The sequence below is a fragment of the Phyllostomus hastatus genome, unplaced genomic scaffold, assembly GCF_019186645.2.
Source record: "Phyllostomus hastatus isolate PE091 unplaced genomic scaffold, TTU_PhHast_1.1 phas_contig_210, whole genome shotgun sequence".
Lineage (NCBI taxonomy): Eukaryota > Metazoa > Chordata > Mammalia > Chiroptera > Phyllostomidae > Phyllostomus > Phyllostomus hastatus.
Window position 1 is genome coordinate 36,027,049 of NW_025333737.1, and position 17,458 is coordinate 36,044,506.

The 17,458-nt window shown below is 65.1% G+C and overlaps 1 protein-coding gene across 1 annotated transcript in view; it reads left to right on the forward strand.

Annotated features, from left to right (window-relative positions):
• MGAT5B (alpha-1,6-mannosylglycoprotein 6-beta-N-acetylglucosaminyltransferase B) overlaps positions 1-17,095 on the forward strand; it is a 54,628-nt gene extending 37,533 nt beyond the window's left edge. Inside the window, exons 11-18 of the mRNA XM_045836977.1 lie at positions 1,872-2,002; positions 2,471-2,476; positions 9,034-9,189; positions 10,204-10,350; positions 10,514-10,630; positions 14,596-14,670; positions 15,524-15,780; positions 16,199-17,095. Of these exons, the coding sequence (XP_045692933.1) occupies positions 1,872-2,002; positions 2,471-2,476; positions 9,034-9,189; positions 10,204-10,350; positions 10,514-10,630; positions 14,596-14,670; positions 15,524-15,780; positions 16,199-16,397 (1,088 nt within the window). The 3' untranslated portion in view covers positions 16,398-17,095. The remainder of the gene's footprint in view (positions 1-1,871; positions 2,003-2,470; positions 2,477-9,033; positions 9,190-10,203; positions 10,351-10,513; positions 10,631-14,595; positions 14,671-15,523; positions 15,781-16,198) is intronic.
• The last annotated feature ends 363 nt before the right edge of the window (positions 17,096-17,458 follow it).

Here is a 17,458-nt window from a genome sequence, read left to right on the forward strand (position 1 = left end):
CCAGAGGGGAGGGAGAGAAGATGGGGGCGGGCAGGCACCTGGCGTCACGGAGGGTCTGGTCCACCTCCTGGGCCCTTTCCCTGCCTGGGCTGAGCCTCCTGAGACAGGGGAGCTGCCAGTGCTCCGACCATCGCAGAAATAGCTCCCGGCCCCTGCGAATGCCTCTGAGGCTCTCGAGAAGAGGTCTGTTGTCCTGTGAGCAGCAAACACCCCACCACTCCGTGGGTGGCCGGGTTTTCGTCCCAGGAACCCAGGGGCTTTCTGGGCACTTTGACCCGAGACTGTCGCCTCTTCTCAGAGGGGCCAGGTATTGGGTGTGGCTCTTTGTGGGTGTCGGGGTATCGGAAATGCTACACGTTAAATCTACACGTTTGATTCGAGCATACGTCCCAGCTGTGGAAATGCCAGAATGTGCAAACCGTGCGTCTGAAGTGGAGAAATGGGGCGTTTGGAGAAATCAGGGCCCTTCTGGGGAGGCGGCACGGCTGCTGGCAACCTCCTCGCCGCCGCCCCTCCCACTTGGAAGGCAGAAGAGACCGAATGGGCTCCCATAAACATTCTGTTCACAGTCCTCTGTGCCGAGGGAGGGGCCTTGTGCCTTGCAAATGACCGCACTTGTCCTACGTGGCCGTGCCCGCCACGTGGGGCGGGCGCTGGTCAGTGACTGGGCTCCCTGTGGCTGAGTGGCTGGAGCTGGAGCTCAGACTCGGGGTGCCCCGGGTGCGCTGGGTTCCGGCACCAGGACGTCAGAGTGCGCCCTGCGTTCTAGCAGACATCTGCCCACCGGGGGGCGGGGCCAGCCGCGGAGGGAGGACCCAGCCAGGGCTTCCAGGAGAGGGGAGGGGCCTGGCGTGTGAGTGGGGCCCTGAAGGCCGAGTAGGATGGTCTCCCCCAGGAGGGGGAGGAGCGGGCGGAGAGCACCCCGGGCAGAGGGACAGCGGGGGCAGGTGATGGCAGGTGTGAAGGGGGAGGGGCGTGGCAGTCGGGAACCAGCGGCCTCGGTTCTCCGGGTGCCCAGGACCCAGACGCGAGCAGGACAGAGCTCCCCGAGCTTGTGGGGCCCGGAGTCTGGCCGTAATGGTGAGCAAGTCAGCGTGTAACACAACGTGGGGGCAGTGAGCACCGTGGCAGGAAAGGGGAAGGGGACAGAGTGACGGGGCCAGCAGAGACCCCTCAGCAGGGCCGAGTGGGCAGAGACCTGGGGGAGGGGGAACCCGAGGCGGGGTCTGGGTGGGGGGTGGGGGGTGGGGGACGGGGGCGGGGGCGGGCCGATGCTGTCCAGGGGGCAGGGGGCAGGGGGCAGATGCCACGGAAGGCTGTGGAGACTTTGGCCCGCAGGGCGGGCTGCTGCACGGCTTTGTGCTGAGGACCGACCTGATCGCATCTCCACGTGAAAGGCTCACGCTGGAGAAAAGATGACGCCGGAGAGAACCCCAGAAATGGGGGGCAGCGGCCACAGCAGCCGGCCAGGGCGGCATGAGGGAGGTGCTGGGTGGGTGGGCGGAGCGAGAGAAAGGGGAGGAGCCTAAGCTTCCGGCCGCGGCAAACTAGGGAAGGCAGACTCCGCTGAGCGCAGGGGCCTGGCTGGGTCGCGCTGGCCCTCGGCCGCACCTCAGTGTCCTCGTCTGAGAACCAGCAGGAGACTCAGGCTCCCTTCTGTCCCCGAGGCTTTGTCACCGTCTCTGGGAGAGGGAGACACCCAGGGCCAGGGCTCGCACGGATAACCTACCCCTCTCCCCACGACACCCTTCACCCCCCAACCCCCTTCCCATCCCTGCCAACGGGGACCGTCCCGTGGGGCCGGCCCCGGGAGACCTGGCCTGTGACCCCTGGTGATCGGGGACCCCTTGTGACCTGTGGTCTGGCTGCAGCGCACACCCCGGACAACTCCTTCATGGGCTTCGTGTCCGAGGAGCTCAGCGAGGCGGAGAAGCAGCTCATCAAAGGCGGCAAGGCCAACAACATGGCCGTGGTGTACGGCAAGGAGACGAGTATCTGGAAGGTGAGCCGACCCCGGGCGCCCGCCGCCCTGCCTGGCCCCCAGCGCCTGCCCCCTCCAGGGTTCGGCCCCCACCTAGCACCCCGCACTGCATGGTGGGAAACGCCCCCCAGTGATGGGTCAGAAAAAGAGGTCCCCAACTGCCATTGGAAACAGCAGCCTGGGGGCTGGTAATTTGTCCCCCTCCCCGTCCCTACTCTGCCACCAACACAAATGTCCTTTGTCGAACTGTGACTCAACCCTCTGCCTCCCTAGGACGGGTCAGCAAACACCGTCGGCCCGGCCAAGGGGGTTCAGGCCAGGCTTGGGGATGCTGTGGGGTGGGGGCCGCCGTGGAGAGGGCAGGGGAGGAGCAGGGCCTGGACCCCACTTCCGGGGGGGGTCCCCGAGAAGCGCTGCCCGTGGGGAAGGTGGCCTGCTCACTGACCTGTTCTCTCTCCTCTTTTCCCTGCGCCCGTGGCAACGAGGCAGCTGCAGGTATGTGACCGGTTTGCCGCGTGTTCCTCCTCTTCCTGCCCCCCCACTCGTACCGCCTCCCTGGGGGTGCTCCTGAGGGGGCTTGCTGGGGTTCATGACTTCTGTGGAGGGACCGAGGTCGGGGGGGTGGTGACGGGGTCAGTTTGGCATGGCGCGGGGCAGCTCCTGGGGCAGGGGGTTGACCTTAGGCTGCACGTGAGGTGAAGGTCAGTGGTGGCCGTGGTGACCGTGGGAAGCGTGGATTGAGCGGCACCGGCACCCTATGTCAGCCCCGCCTGTCCCGTCGTCTTCTTACTTAATGGCCCTCCCGTGGCGCTGGTGGGGGTCAGGCTCAGCGAGCCGTGACTTAGGCAAGATGGGTGTCTGGGTTCCTGCCCGTTCACAAACCCCGGAGGCGTCGGGCTGGGCCGTGAGGACCTCCGTGGCTCTTCTCGCCCGGCTGACCCACCCTGCTAGTGCCCGCCCCTGGTCCTGCCTCGTGGCTCAAGCGGGCCACACACGCGTCAGTCACTCCACGTGCCCCCCAGCCAGCGAGGGGGAGGAGGGGCGGAGAAGGGCCAGGTTTGGGACCTCCCGTGCCTCTCTTCCCCACGCCGCTCTCGGGCTGGGTCCAGCCCTGTGGCCCCGCCCCGTTTCGGGTGGCGCCGGAGCTCAGCTCCGGTTCTGTGTGACTGAGGAAGGGGGAGGAAGGAGAGATTACGGGGACACCTCGTGGTCGGTGCCACAGCAACCTTGCGGGAATAGCGGTAGCTAGTGTTTGCCCGCCCAGAGCCCACTAGTGCTCCCTTACCTGCCGCACGTGTGCTGGTGCCCCTTTACAAATGAGGCCACCAGGCACGGGAAGTTAGGGGGACAAGCTAGTAACAGGTGGGACTGGGGTTTGAACCCTCATCTAGCTCCAGAGCCCAGACATGTAACCCCAACTCCACACAGCCCTGCCCCGCCCCAGTCGGGAAGCCTTGGGCGCTGGCAGGGTGAAGCTCCAGAGGCAGGACGAAGGGGCCCAGACCTGGGCTGCGACGTGGGCGCCCACCGTGGGGTGCGGGGCGCGGGACCCGAGGTCCTCCTCTAGGGTGGCTGGCGAGCTGGCTGCCACGGACGCCCGGGCGCTGGGGAAGAGGAGGGCACGGACTGTCTGCTGGCACCAGAAAGCGCCGTTAGAAACTTCCCCCGGAGGAGAGCCCTGCAGTTGGGGGAGAGAAGGTTTTCTCTGCAGGGAGCTCCGAGGCTTTCCGAGAGCCAGGAGAGCGCCGGCCAGCAGGAGGCCTTGAGGAAGCTGGTCGGCGCTTGGCTCTGGCCTCCGTGACCCCAAGCACGTCCGAGGCGGCCTGGTGGGGGACGGAAAGCAGCATCCGGGGCCCGTGCCGTCCAGAGTTCAGGGACCAGGCAGCGGCCGGAGGGTGGAGGGGCAGAGGGAGGAGCCAGGAGTTGATCGCGTCCTTATGGGAGCAGCCGGAGGGTTGGGTAGCGAGGGTTTTGGCGGCTGCTGTGCGAGGAGGCCTGTCCTACCCTGCACCCTGGGATGCAGTGCCGGCTGGCGGCTCAGGCCGGCTGGCGGCCCAGGCTCGGGTGATGCTGTTTTATTGGAGCGTGAGGTCCCTGGGAACAGGAAGGAGGGACTGGACAGAGGCCGCTGGTCGGCACAGGGTGGGCCCTGCTCTCTGCCGGAGGAAAGGCCCAGGCCTCAGGGAGCCGTCTGCCCGAGCCAGACGGTTTCCAAGCTGCAGGTCGCCGCCCAGGGATGGGTCCTGATGTCCGCCTGGAGCCCTGGGCTTCTGCTGCTCCGCTTCACCGAGGAGTGACGGGAAAAGGAAAATCGTGCGCACCGACGGTGCACAGCATGGTGGCTTGATACACGCGCGTGCTGCGAAATGAGGGTGCAATGGAGCTGCTCGGGGCACCCAGCAGCTCCCGTAATCACCTTGTGTCTGGGTGTGGGGAGGCCACTCCAGAACCGCCCCCCCCAGCGAACTCCAAGTGCGCGGTACCGTGTGATTAACCGCGGCCACCGCTCACGCTGACCCCCAGCCGTGACTGTCTCACAGCCAGAGTGTGTGCCCTCCACCGGGCCTCTCCGTCTCCCCCGCCCCTCGCCGCCGCCCCTGTCCTCTCTGTTTCTATGAGTTCAACTTTTTTTTAATAATTTTTTTTAGATTTTTTTTTAGATTATTTTATTTATTTATTTTTAGAGAGGGAAGGGAGAGAGAAAGAGAGAGAGAAACATCAATGTGTGGTTGCTTCTCATGTGGCCCCCACTGGGGACCTGGCCTGCAACCCAGGCATGTGCCCTGACTGGGAATTGAACCTGCGATGCTTTGGTTCACAGCCTGCGCTCAATCCACTGAGCCACGCCAGCCAGGGCTTGAGTTCAACTTTTTTAATTCCACGGATAAGTGAGATGATACAATATGTGTCTTTTTTTCTCAACTCAGAGTCTTAACTAGCCTTTTACATGAAATCGAATAACAGGAACGATAGAATTAGAGACTATGAGAGGACTTTGTATGTATCAAGAGTCAGTACGATTTTGTGAAGCTTAACATTTACGTGTGTGTCATCAGGTGGGAAAAGTTGCTGATCAGCACCGCCCCATGTGGGTGTCTTTGGACACACTGCGCATGGCGTCCGTCGCTCTTTTGGAGTCTGTGGTTTGATCTTTCGCTACTTTTGGAAAACTCTCAGCTCTTCTCTCTCAATGTTGCCCCTGGCCCACTCTCGCGCCTGTACTTCTCCAACGGCGTCCACGCGCCCGTCAGAGCCCATGCGCTTCCCTATCGCTTCCTACTCCCCCTTCACTTTCTCTGCGCTCCGTGGTGGGTGGTTCCTTCTCTTCTTTCCCTGGGCGAGTTCTCCTCAGCTGTGTGTAGTCCGCGGCTAAATCCATCCAGTGACTCCTTCCTTCCAGTCGTCGTAGTTTTAACTTCTGGCATTTCCATCCGGTTTCAAGTCCTGGCTTCTATTTCCTTGAGTGGACCCAGCCAATTGTCTTCAAGTCTGTATCCGGTGACGAACGCCAGCTTCCAGATCTCCTCCGGACCTGTCCTTACTCTCTGCCTCTCTCGGTTTTTGGCCGTCTAGTCTCGTCTCCTCGTGTATTCGATTCTTTAAAACCAAGGCATTTTTTTATTTATTTATAGATTTAAAAAAATATTTTATTTATTTATTTTTAGAGAGGGAAGGGAGGGAGGGGGAGAGAGAGAGAGAGAGAAACATCAATGTGCGGTTGCTGGGGGTCATGGCCTGCAACCCAGGCATGTGCCCTGACTGGGAATCGAACCTGCGATGCTTTGGTTCGCAGCCCGCGCCCAATCCACTGAGCCACGCCAGCCAGGGCTTAAAATCAAGGCATTTAAATTTTTTAATTAAAAAATTCTGTTTTTATCAGCTTTCTTGGGGCATCATCGATAGCCAGCACACTAAACGTGTTTAAGTGTGTTTAAGTGTGAGGCTCTAACCTGCGTTCGCGCACACCCGTGAAACCACGACAGAGCCACGGCAGGGACTGGCGCCGCCTCCCCGGAATTTTTCTTCTCCCTGTCGTCGCCTCTTCTTCCCGTCTCTCCTCCTCCTCGTCTCCCACCAGCCAGGGGCCTGCGCTCTGTCACTTACAGGTCATTTTCACTTCCTGTCATTTTACATAAGGAAGTCATAGGGCATGCACGCATTTTCGTGTGGATTTTCTCCCCGAGGACGGTTACTTTGCGGTTCGTCCGTGTTGTTGCTTGTTTCAACGCTTCATTCCTTTTCACCGCTGAATACTATTCCCTGGTGTGGATACACCACGCTGTGCTGATCCGCTCACCCGAGAGTGGACATTTGGGTTCTTTCTGGGATTCGGCTGTTACCAAGGAAGCTAGCTGCCTGAACACTGGCGTGCGTGTCCCTGAGTGGACGTACGCGTGCGTTCCTCTTGGTCAAGCACCCAGGGGCAGGGTGGCTGGGTGACCTTGCAGAGCTATGGAACTGTTGGACTTCTTAGGGAAAGTGGCCACGTGCTTTTGCAACCCTACTGGCGAGGCGGAGGGTTCCCGTGCCCTCACCCGTCCCCGGTGCGTGGCGCGGTCCATCTCTGCAGCTCTAGCTGTCCTGACGGGTGTGCGGCAGTGTCTTCTGCTCCGCGACTCCCCGATGACCAGCGACGATGAGGACGCTTCTCTGTGCTCATCTGTCCTCCACCATCTTTTCTGGTGAAGTGTCCTTTCAAAAATTTTGCCCATTGGAAAAACTGGTTTATTTTCCTGTTATTGAGTTGTTAGTGTTCTTTACGTTCTGGATAGGTCCTTTACCAAGTGTATGCTTTGCAAATATTTTCTCAGAATTGTGGCTTGTGTTTCTCTCAACGGCATCTTTGAGAGAGCAGAAGTTCTCCACGTTAATGAAGCCCGAAGCTTCCTTCCACGGATTGTGCTTTTGGTGTCGTCTCCACGAAATCTTGGTCTAACCCAAGGTCACGACCATTTTTCTCCTATTTCTACTTCTGTAAGTTTTATAGTTTTAGGTTTTACAGTGAAGTCTATGATCCATTTTGAATTCACTTTTATACATGATAGGAAGGAAGAAGTTATTTTTCCTTTTATGTATTTTTTTTTGCATATGGTTATCCAGTGTTTCGTGACCATTTTTTGAAAAGACTTTCTTTTTCTACTGACACGCCTTTGCACCGTTGTCAAAAATGAATCGATCGTTCACACGTGGGGCTGTGTCGGGGCGCGCTGTTCGGTGCCGCTGACCCGTCTGTCTCCATGCCAGTCCCTCGCCGTCGTGATTACTGAGCTTTGTAATTAGCCCCGACGTCAGGTAATGTGCCTGCTCCCTTCTTCTTCTTCTTCTAAGCTGTTCTGTGTAATCACGGTCCTTTGCATGTTAACCTGGATTTTAGAATCAGCTTGTCCATTTCCATAAAAAAGCCTGCCAGGGTTTTTTGACCGGGGTTTCATCGGTGACTTTTTCTAATGTCTCGGAGTTCTGGGACATGAGTGTGAAAAATTGTGGAGGTCATCAGAGGTCTTTTCTTTCAGAGAGGGGTCACATTTACTCTGGGCTTGTGGCCTCGCTGTCCCAGGTCACCTTGGCCAATGGTGGTGGTTGGGTAGATTTCCAAAGGGTTCAGCCCCCGCAGGGGCCACCCCGGCCCTGCTGCACCCCGTCTTCCAGGTGCAATTCCTCAGAGCTCCGATGGAGTGCGGGGTCCCTCTCTTTGCCAGGCCTTGAACTCTGCCTTTTGCGCTCTGCCCCAAGCTCTGCTCCCTTGTGTAGGGGCTACCCCTGGAATTAGCAGGTGCCCCCAAGGCGGGCAGGCTGACCCCGCACTGGCCTCAACAACCTCCTTCCCTTCTCCAGATCTTGGCCTCGGAACGGTCACTCTTGTTAGGGTCTCAGGACCCTCACTGATGTGTTCCCACGGCCCCACCTCTCCTGGCTGTGCCCAGAGGCTGGGCCGATCCCCATTCAGCAGAGTGGGGCCTCCTGGTGAAAAACGTATCGTTTTTTAGTTTCATCATGAGAATTATTAATTGTTTTGATGTCCGTTGAAAACATGTCTCAGAGCTGTGGTTTACCGACCAGACCCGGCAGGTGCTCCTTGCTGTCTGAGCTCACGGCCGGCCAGCAGGCCGGGGGAACCCTGGGGTCCTTTCCTCTGAGCGGCCCCCCGCCCCACCCTCCCCCGTGACCTGAAGGTCCTCTCAGCTTCTGCCTCCCCCCGCCCTTCGAGCCTCAGCCTCCCACTCCCAGCCCAGACCCAGACCCCAGCAGCAGCCTCGCGCTTCTCCCTGGCGAGGTCCTCCACGGACCGTGGCTCCGTGCCCAGGGCCCTGGACGTGAGGTCGGCGGGGGGCTCGGGCGCTGAGCTGTCTGTCACCTCTTCACCTGTGCTCCGCCTCCCTCCCCCCCACCCCTGCAGGCAGGTCTGGCTCCAGATTCGGGGCTCTCAGGTCTGGAGAGGCTGGGCCTTTGCTAGTCTGAGGGTCTCCACTCCAGGTGCCCTCCGAGAGGCCAGGTGCTCCGTCCCATCCCTGCTGCGCTCCCAGCACTGAGCTCGGCGCCAGTGCACAGCGCGTGCTCAGTCACGTGCTGCTGGGAGGGAGGGGTGGGGGAGGGAGGGTCGGAGGCAGGGATGAGTGGGTGGGGGGTGGATTCGTAGATACTGGGTGGACAGAGGGAAGAGTGAAGGGATGGGTGGAGGAGGGACGGACGGATTGGGTCACCTGGGCCCCGGAGAGCCCCACCCCTCCGCAGAAGTCCTGGGAGGCCGCCGGGGGTTCAACGGAGGCCAAGCGGCTCCACCTGGATGCATTTAAATGCTGGTCCCCATGGGTTCCTTGGGAAGAAAGCAGTTCCACAGCTAAAAATAGCCCTGCAGCCTCTGGGCTGGCCGCGCCTCCGCAACTCACAGGGGCAGAGAGGAGAGGGGTCTCACCTGGGGCACACGGCGGGCTAGTGGCTGACCTGGGACTGGCCGCACCTTTTCCAACTGCCAGACCAGGGTGATGGCCCCCTGCGGGCTCTGCCACCGGGGCTGGGGCGGGGCTCAGCTCCATCCCCTCCTCCTCCTCCAGGGCAAGGAGAAGGTGTTGGGCATCCTGAGCAGGTACATGGAGGTCCACGGCACCGTGTACTACGAGAGCCAGCGGCCCCCCGAGGTGCCCGCCTTTGTGAAGAACCACGGCCTCCTGCCGCAGCCCGAGTTCCAGCAGCTGCTGCGCAAGGCCAAGGTGAGCCCGCCCCTCACCGGCTCGCCCAGCCCGGCGTGGACACCGAGGAGGCGGCCCCACCTGCCTGCCGTCCCCGCTCATGGCTCTGTCCACGTGCGGACAGGCCCAGCTCACTCTGCCGTCCTGGGCTTCGTGTCCGGGCCCCCCGGGGGCTGGGCAGAGCTGGGGGCGCCCGCCATGCAGGAGAGGCCGCACAGGGACAGGCTCAGTGACAGGGAGGAGGACTTGGGCCGCCCACCTGTCCCCTGTTGGTACCACCCGGCCCAGCGGACCCCTGAGCAGGCCTGGCTCCGGGCTGGGGCAGGCCAGGGGTGGGGGCTCCTGGCTGGAGAACTTCAGGCCCTGAGTTCCCACCCACTGCTGTGAAGTCCAGGAGCTGCATCTGGGGAGCAGCAGCTGGTGTGGGGGTGGTGGGGGGCGGGGCAGGAGCCTGCTGGTGGGCCCTGAAGCGCGGCTGAGGCTGGAGAGCCCCCAGCCGGCTGCCAGGCCCTCTGCGGGTCTCACCACAGCTTCGGCCCCTGGAGTCTTGGACCTTCCGTGTGTGGGCGTGTGTGGGGTGGGGGCGGGGAAGGGCGCCTGTGTGCTGCGGGCGCTGGAGCAGCCCAGGCGGCTCCGGAGCCCTGTACTGAGCCCCTTCTGGGGGCACCCAGTGGGGCGCTGAGCTCTTGAGTGTGGGATGACTGAGTCAGGGGTCCCGGGGTTCAGCTGCAGGGGTGGGTCCTCCCCCGCCTTCCAAGCCTCAGACCCTGGCTCTTCCCCCTCCACTCCGGCACCGGAACCCCTTAGGGCAGGAGGAGGCCGTCCACCCTCCCTGATCTGACGACTCCCTCGTTTCACCAGCGGGGCCGCGGCCTCGCGAGGGCAGTGTGTGCCACCGTGTCCAGCCAGTTGGGCTGTCTTTCCGGCCCCCCGCTGCCCCCACGAAGGGCTGTCCCCACCCGACCCTGCCCCCGGGGGGGGGGCTGCTGCGAGGTGCCCCCCTGCCCCGGCTGACGTGCCGCCCCGCCTCTTCAGCTCTTCGTGGGCTTCGGCTTCCCCTACGAGGGCCCCGCGCCGCTGGAGGCCATCGCCAACGGCTGCGTCTTCCTGCAGTCCCGCTTCAGCCCGCCCCACAGCTCGCTCAACCACGAGTTCTTCCGCGGCAAGCCCACCTCCCGGGAGGTGAGCGGGTGGGCGGGGCCCGGGCGGGGGCGGGGCCGGCGGAGGTCGCGACCCCGGGTTCCTGGAAGAGGGGGCGGGGCGCGGAGGGGACGGGGGTGGGGGGTGGGGGGTGGGGGGCGGGGCGCCTCCCCGAACCCGGCCCGGCCCGCGTGTGCGCCCGCAGGTGTTCTCCCAGCACCCCTACGCGGAGAGCTTCATCGGCAAGCCCCACGTGTGGACGGTGGACTACAACAACTCGGAGGAGTTCGAGGCGGCCATCAAGGCCATCATGAGAAGCCAGGTGCGCCTCGGGGCCGGTCCGGCCGCGGGCCGTGCGGCGGGTCTCCGGGACAGCGAGAAAGGTGCCCCCCACCACCGAGGGGAACTCGGACGCACAGGCCTGGGTGGGCAGATCTGACCGTGAATCCCCCCTCGCCAGTGTGTGTGCCTGCACACACGTGTGTGTCTGCGTGTGCACACGAGTGTGTGTGATAGGAGTGGGGGTGCCTTTGTGCTCAGCCAGCAGCCTGCACACCCTCACATCCGCCCTGGGTCCGCAGTCCCTGCCGAGTGCCTCTGGGTGCTGCTGGGGACCCTGGGAAACAGGTCAGGTGCTGCGCGGGGGTTCGCAGCTGGGACTCTGCCTGCCGTGGGTCCCATCCCTCCGTGCGGCCCTGGGCTCCCAGCAGCCCCTCTGCAAGGACACTGGGCTCTAGACCCCCGGGCACCTTGTTCAAGCGCCGGTCCAGGCTCCTCAAGTCCGGGGTGGGGCTGAAATGGAGTCTCCCAGGAGCCACTCTCCGGGTATTGGGGGTGGAGTATTCCGGGCTTCCACCAGCGGGCGTGTGTTGGTGTGTGTAGGTGTGTGTGTGTGTTTGCACATGTGTGGGTGGGGGTCTCACGCTCTGCTCACCAGGAGCCCTCTGGACCCGCTTCTTGCTGTAGCTCAGACCCCAGGTTGAGCGAAATGACCACCCCTCCTGCCGCGTCCCCTCCCCTGCCCACGCCAGGTTCGCTGCGTGCCCCCGCCCTGGGTGGGGGTGATGCCGGGGGTGAACTCGTGGGCTGGAGGCAGAACTGGAGAGACTGGACTCGCTGGGACAGGGGCCTTCACAAGCCAGTGACCGGATAGGTTCCTCCTACAGGGGAGAGCCCTGCCCGGGGGACTCACAGCCGGCCGGGGCTCCGGGACAGAGGGCGCAGGGACTGGTCCCCGCTGGGGCGGGAGGGGCTGTGCCCGGGCCCAGAGGCCTGGCCCCGCCCGGTTGTCCTGCCCCTGATGCAGAGCTGCACTTTCTCAGCACCCGCACTGCGTGTATCACCCCTCCCACTGGGGAGCCCCAGCCGTAGGCCACGCCCTCAGCCAGTGTCCCCCCAAATTCCCGACCTGCCCCACGCCCGCCCTCGTCCTTCCCGCCTTCTGTCTGGGGGTGGGGAGCGTTTCTCTAGAGAAAGCACCAGGAAGGACGTTGCTGTGTCCCAGCCCCCGCCCACCTTCCGCTGGGACAGATGCAGCCAGGCAGACCCGCGAGGCGGCCGGAGCCTGGGCCCTCGGTCAGCGGTGGGGAGAGCCCTCTGGGGCCCTCTGCACCCTCTGCTTCAGCGGACCTCTGCTACTAGTGCCTCCGGGTCAGGGAGTGTCTCAGACCGGGCTCCAGGAGAGACCCGAGGGCAGGACTTCAGCCCGAGGTAAGCTGGAGGACAGCCCCGGAGTGACAGGGCGAGACAAGGGCGTGTCACCGAGCAGGCCACCCTCGGGCACACGCAGGCGGTGTCCTCTGACAGGTGGGGTCCGTCGTGTTCCCGACCATCCTACCCGAGGGGCAGGAAACCTGGAAATCACCCCCCAACCTGCATCTGCGGCTGGATGGGGGCAGCCTGCGGGGGTGCCACCGGCTTTCAGCACCAGCAGCTGCCCTCAGGTGGGGGCTCCCAGGGGCGTCCGTGCAGGAGGGCGGAGGTCACGGCAGGAGACTGCCCAGCCTGCCCGGCCGTGGGCCCAGCACACTGCATCCGGAGTCCAGAAGGCCCCCCCACAAGGCAGATGGTGTGGGGGGAGGGGGCCGTGGGAGGGGGACACCCACCCCACACTCTCCTGCCACGCCCTCTCCTCCCTTTGCAAAAACAACCCTCCAAGTCTCCTGTCCCCAGGGCAGGGGCAGGGGCAGGGGTGGGAGGGGACCGGGCAGGCCTGGCTGGACTCCAGGAGAGGGTGTTTACGGGGAAGGTGTTTGCGACGTAGCTTCCTGCACCCACCCCGGGGTGGCCTTGGAGTATGCATTTTAACTCGGACCCTGGGTGACTCCAGGAATCCCATGTTGGAGAAGGGATTTGGGGCAGCGGGCAGCAGCTGAGAGAGGGAGGGGGGGCCACCTTCGAGGCCGCAGCTCGTTCTGCAAGTCCGGGGGCAGGGAGAGCAGCAAGGAGGGGGTGGCAGGTGAGGAGGACAGGCGAGAGAGACCTAAGGCGCCCATCCAGGCTATCCCCAGGTGGGTCCAGGCTGGGTGTGCTTTCCACCGCCTCTCGGCCTCCGTGGCTTTCCAGCGGGTACCGGTCTGTCCAGAGCGAGGTCGTGCGAGGTGAGGGGGAGGAGGCCACGCCCCCCCCTCCCCGGCTGCCTCGCCACTCTCGTTCTGCAGCTGGCATTTCCCGGCAGGGCCGGCACCTGCCATTCTGTCGAGACTGGTCACCGTGTGCCCCTGTAATTAGACCCAATGGGGGCAATTTCTAGACAGGCAGCCTCCTCTGGCGGGGGGGGCTCATGGCAGATGGGACACGGCTGGCTAAGTGCCCCCCACTCGGGGGCCTGTGGATCACCACGTGACTCGGACTTGCCGTGGGGTGGGCAGAGTGACATTGGGAGGACGGATCTCTTCTCCGGGGGCTTTGTTTTGTTTTATAACCGGGGCTTGAAGCCTGGTGGCGTCTCCCAGGGGTGCGCTGGAGCGGCCGGGCCGTCCTGGGGCCCTCGGCGAGCAGGTTGGAGCCTGGCTGTGCAGGGCTTAGGGCCAGAGGCTGCCCCGCTGATGGGCTGTGACAGTAGTGGCTGGATTTGGGACCCAGGGGTCGTCGGGGAGTGCGGAACTGCCCCGGTCTCAGTGCAGGTGAAGTCAGAACTGGGGACGAGGTGGGGTGGCTGGGGTCCCGTCCCGAGAAGCAGTCTGGTGGCCAGGTTCAACATCAAGAGTGGTGGTGGCTCCGCCGGGACCCTCCTCCGAGTGAGTGTCGGGGATGTCCCGCCGGCCGGAGGGCCCAGGACAGGCCGCCGGCCCTTGGAGGCGGGGCCATCTGACACCACCCACCTCTGGCAAGGAGGAAGAGGGGCGACACCCTCCTGTGGACACACGTGTTGGGGGCCGAGGGGGTCAAAGGCTAAAACAGACCCTCCCCTGAGCTCAGGATGGGCCACCCTGTGTCCTCGTCCCTCGGACGGTTTCCTCCGAGGTGGCTGTGTGCTGGCCCGCGAGGGGCGACGTGAGCGGAAGGGGCTGCTCAGGTAGGACGTGCAGAGGAGGTGGGGGGCCCCCTTCATCCTCTCTTCCTGCCATTCCCCTTGCTCCTCGGCCCCCCGCTACTCCCCGCACCTGCCCCCAGAGCGGGCTGCTTGCACACCCAGACCTCCTGACGGTCTGTGGCTCCGTCCGGGGTGTGCCCCGTGGGCCTGCCTGGGCGGGGCAGGAAGCTTCGCAGAAGCCGTCTCGCTCCGTCGGCGGGGAGGTGCCCCGGGCCCCTGTGCACGCACGTTCCAGGTCTCGGGCAGGACACAGGCAGAGCCGGGGCCTGAGCGCCTGCTGTATACCAGGCGCCGTGTGTGCCAGACAGTCCGGGCTCTCAAGGGGCTGGTGGCCTGGGACACGTGAAGGGATGGTGACGCAGGTGCCGGGGGAAGCCTGGTGTGTCCGAAAGGAAAGTGGGCCCGTGACAGGTGGGGGCGGCTCAGGGGCTGCGTCCTGGAGGTGGCGCCCCCTACGGGGGAAGACAGGTCCGGCCGGGTGGGCTGTGGGAAGAGAGGCTTCGGAGCCCAGGACCGGGTGCAGGGCTGCACTTACTGCGAGGGGCGGAGCTCGGGGAGACTGGGGCCGGCAGGGGGCCGTGGGGGGAGTGGGGGGCATCTGGGCAGAGGGGCTGATGGATGGGGTGGCTGGCCCCTGCTTGTGGGGTGGGGGGGGCAAGAGCTGCCAGATCTCCATCCCAATGCTGGACGGGGCTGGGCCCCTGGCAGCCAGGTCTCCTCCCGCCCCAAGCGTCTGCCTGCCCCTCCCACAGGTGGACCCCTACCTGCCCTATGAGTACACCTGTGAGGGGATGCTGGAGCGGATCCACGCCTACATCCAGCACCAGGTGCGTGGGCCCTCTGCCCCAGGGGGCGTGGCTCCACCCAAGCCCCACCCAAGCCCCACCCACCCCTGTCCGGGCCTGCCTTTTCCTCCTTCCCACCGCAGCGAGTGGGGGTAGGCGGCCAGGTGGGACTCAGGGGGTCAGTATGTGCTGCTCTGTCAGAGGCCTGGCCCGAGGGCCCCCCACCCTGGGTCCCCAGGTTGGAGCCCCAACCCCACAGCACAGCGCGGCGACACAAGTTCTTTTCATATTTCTGTAAGGGAGTTGTTTAAAAGATTTGCAGCTGATTAAGTGGATGGAAGTATGGAAGACCCCCCACCCCGCCACACACACACACCCAGGTCATATGGGTGGGGCTGGCCTGGCGGAGGGAGACTGCTGTCCTGAGAACCAGGGAAGGGCCCGTGCCTCGAAAGCAGAGGTCCTGCCCCCCCCCCAGGGGACCGGAACCTCCACCAGGGCCCGTGGGTGGCCCAGGCGGAGCGTGGGTCCGGAAACCAGCTGCAGTGCCTGGCCAGGTGGCTTATAAGTGCTAGATGCTGAGACAGGTGGTGTGTGGCCCCGTTGCTTCCCAGAGGGTGCTGAGGCCCCCAGCAGGGAGGGCTGGGTGGGGTCGGGCCGGGGCCGGGGCCTGGGGCTCGGCTGGGAGGTCGTCAGGAGCTCATGGAATGGCAGCTGCTGGGCTTCGCCGGCCCCTGGACGTGGCCCCTGCCGGGAGGGCTCCTCGGGCCGGCCCTGTCCACCCTGGGTGCCACCGTGAAACCCTGACTGTAGCCCACGAGTGACCGGCCAGCCCCGGGGAAGCCGGCGGCCCCAGGGTCCCCTGGACCCCTCTCACGCTGCTCCTCCCTGGCAGGACTTCTGCGCAGCCCCGGGCCCCGCCCCGCCGGGGGCCCAAGCCCCGCAGAGCCCCTTCGTGCTGGCCCCCAACGCCACCCACCTGGAGTGGGCGCGGAACTCCAGCCTGGCCCCCGGGGCCTGGCCGCCGGCGCGCTCGCTCCGGGCCTGGCTGGCCGCCGCCGGGAGGGCCTGCGCCGACGCCTGCCTGGACCGCGGGCTGGTCTGCGAGCCCTCCTTCTTCCCCCTCCTCAACAGCCAGGACGCCTTCCAGAAGTGAGTGAGCCCCGCCCGGCTCCCCCTCCTCCGCTGGCCTCCTCTCCCCCACAGCCACGGGGCCCCCACCCTGCCATCCGTGGGGGGTGGCAGGGGGCTTTCTTCCGAGTCAGGAGGGATGAGAAGGGACCTTCCGGGCAGGTGTGCGTGTCCGGGCCGCTCCACTCCTGGCCACGCCCTGGCCCCAAACCACCGAGGGGGGAAGCTCCCTGCGTCCCCGCCCACCTCCGTGCCTCCCTCACCACCTTCCCCAGGTTCTTCCTGAAGGGTCAGCCCCAGCCACGCCCCCCCACACTCTCCTGGCCCCCTCTCTCAGCAGGTGGGAGAAGGGGCTGCTGGCGGGTGGGGGGTGGGGCTGGCCCCGGGCAGCCTGCACCCCGCCCCTGGCTGAGCGGTGGCCGCCCGCGGTGCCGCCCAGGCTGCAGGTGCCCTGTGACAGCGCCGAGTCGGGCATGAACCACCTGTACCCGGCGCTCGCCCTGCCCGGCCGCGAGTGCTTCCTGCAGAAGGAGCCCCTGCTCTTCAGCTGCGCCGGCGCCAGCGCCAAGCACCGCCGCCTCTGCCCCTGCCGAGACTTCCGCAAGGGCCAGGTGGCTCTGTGCCAGGACTGCCTGTGAGGGTGCCCCTGCCGGCCGGCCGGCCAGCCGGCCCTCCCTCCTGCTGCCGGAGAAAGCACCAGCAGATTCCAAGCTCCAGCCGCCGCCCCACTCCAACACCGACACCGCGGGCTGGAGCTGCCTCTCTCGGCTGGGACGTGGGCAGAGTGGGCACGGGTCGAGGGGGGAGGCAGCTCGCCCCAGCTGGTGCGGGCTCTTCCTCCTCATCCCGGGGGCTCGAGGCAGACAGGGCCAAGCAGCTGTGGGGCGTCAGAGGGTCCCGGTGGCCCAGGCGCGGGTGGTCCGAGGCCCCTAGCTCTTTGCAAGGCCAGACCTGGCCCGGGTGGAGAGCCTTCCGGGGCCCAGGACGGGGCCTCTCGCTGCACGGGACGGGGAGCAGGCGCGATGCCCGCCCGCCCCAGGGCCCGCTGAAGGGGCCGGGCCTGAGGGGTCGGCCTTGATCCTCTGGAGCCGTTTGGGGTGGGGCCAGAAGGGGCAGGAGACTGGAGGAAGGCCAGGCTGCGGGACCCTGTTCACGCCTCCCCCCCATTAGCTGGACCCCTCTCTGCTGCGCTGGGAGCCGCCCTGGGAGATGCGGGGGGACCCCCCGGACCTGGGGCTGGACTGTTTCCCTCTTCTCCTTGTTCCGACCCTTCACCTCGGACGCCTCCTGGACCCCATCCCGGCGGGACTGCGATTCCAGACCTCTGATTTGTTCCCCAAACCTTAGCTTCCCCGCCCCGCCCCGCCCCGCCCCGCCCCGCCCCCAGCCTCTGAGAACAGGCCCTCAGACCCCTTCCCGGCATCCCTTGTGGGCAAAGGCTGGGGGCGGAGTGTCCGCCCCATCACACCCCTGGCCTAGTGCCTGGCCGCCCAGGCCCGCTGGCCCCTAGGTCGCCCCCACCCTGTCTGTGCATCGTCTGCGTCCCTCCAGCCTCACGCCACCTCCGGATCCACGTGTCCACCCGTGTGCGCATGCCTGCCCCCGCGCCCGGAGCCCTGCCTGACCGAGCCGGCCGGGCCCTCAGACACACTGCCACCCGCCCTGCTCCACAATCCCACTCCCTCCTGGGGCGCCCCCA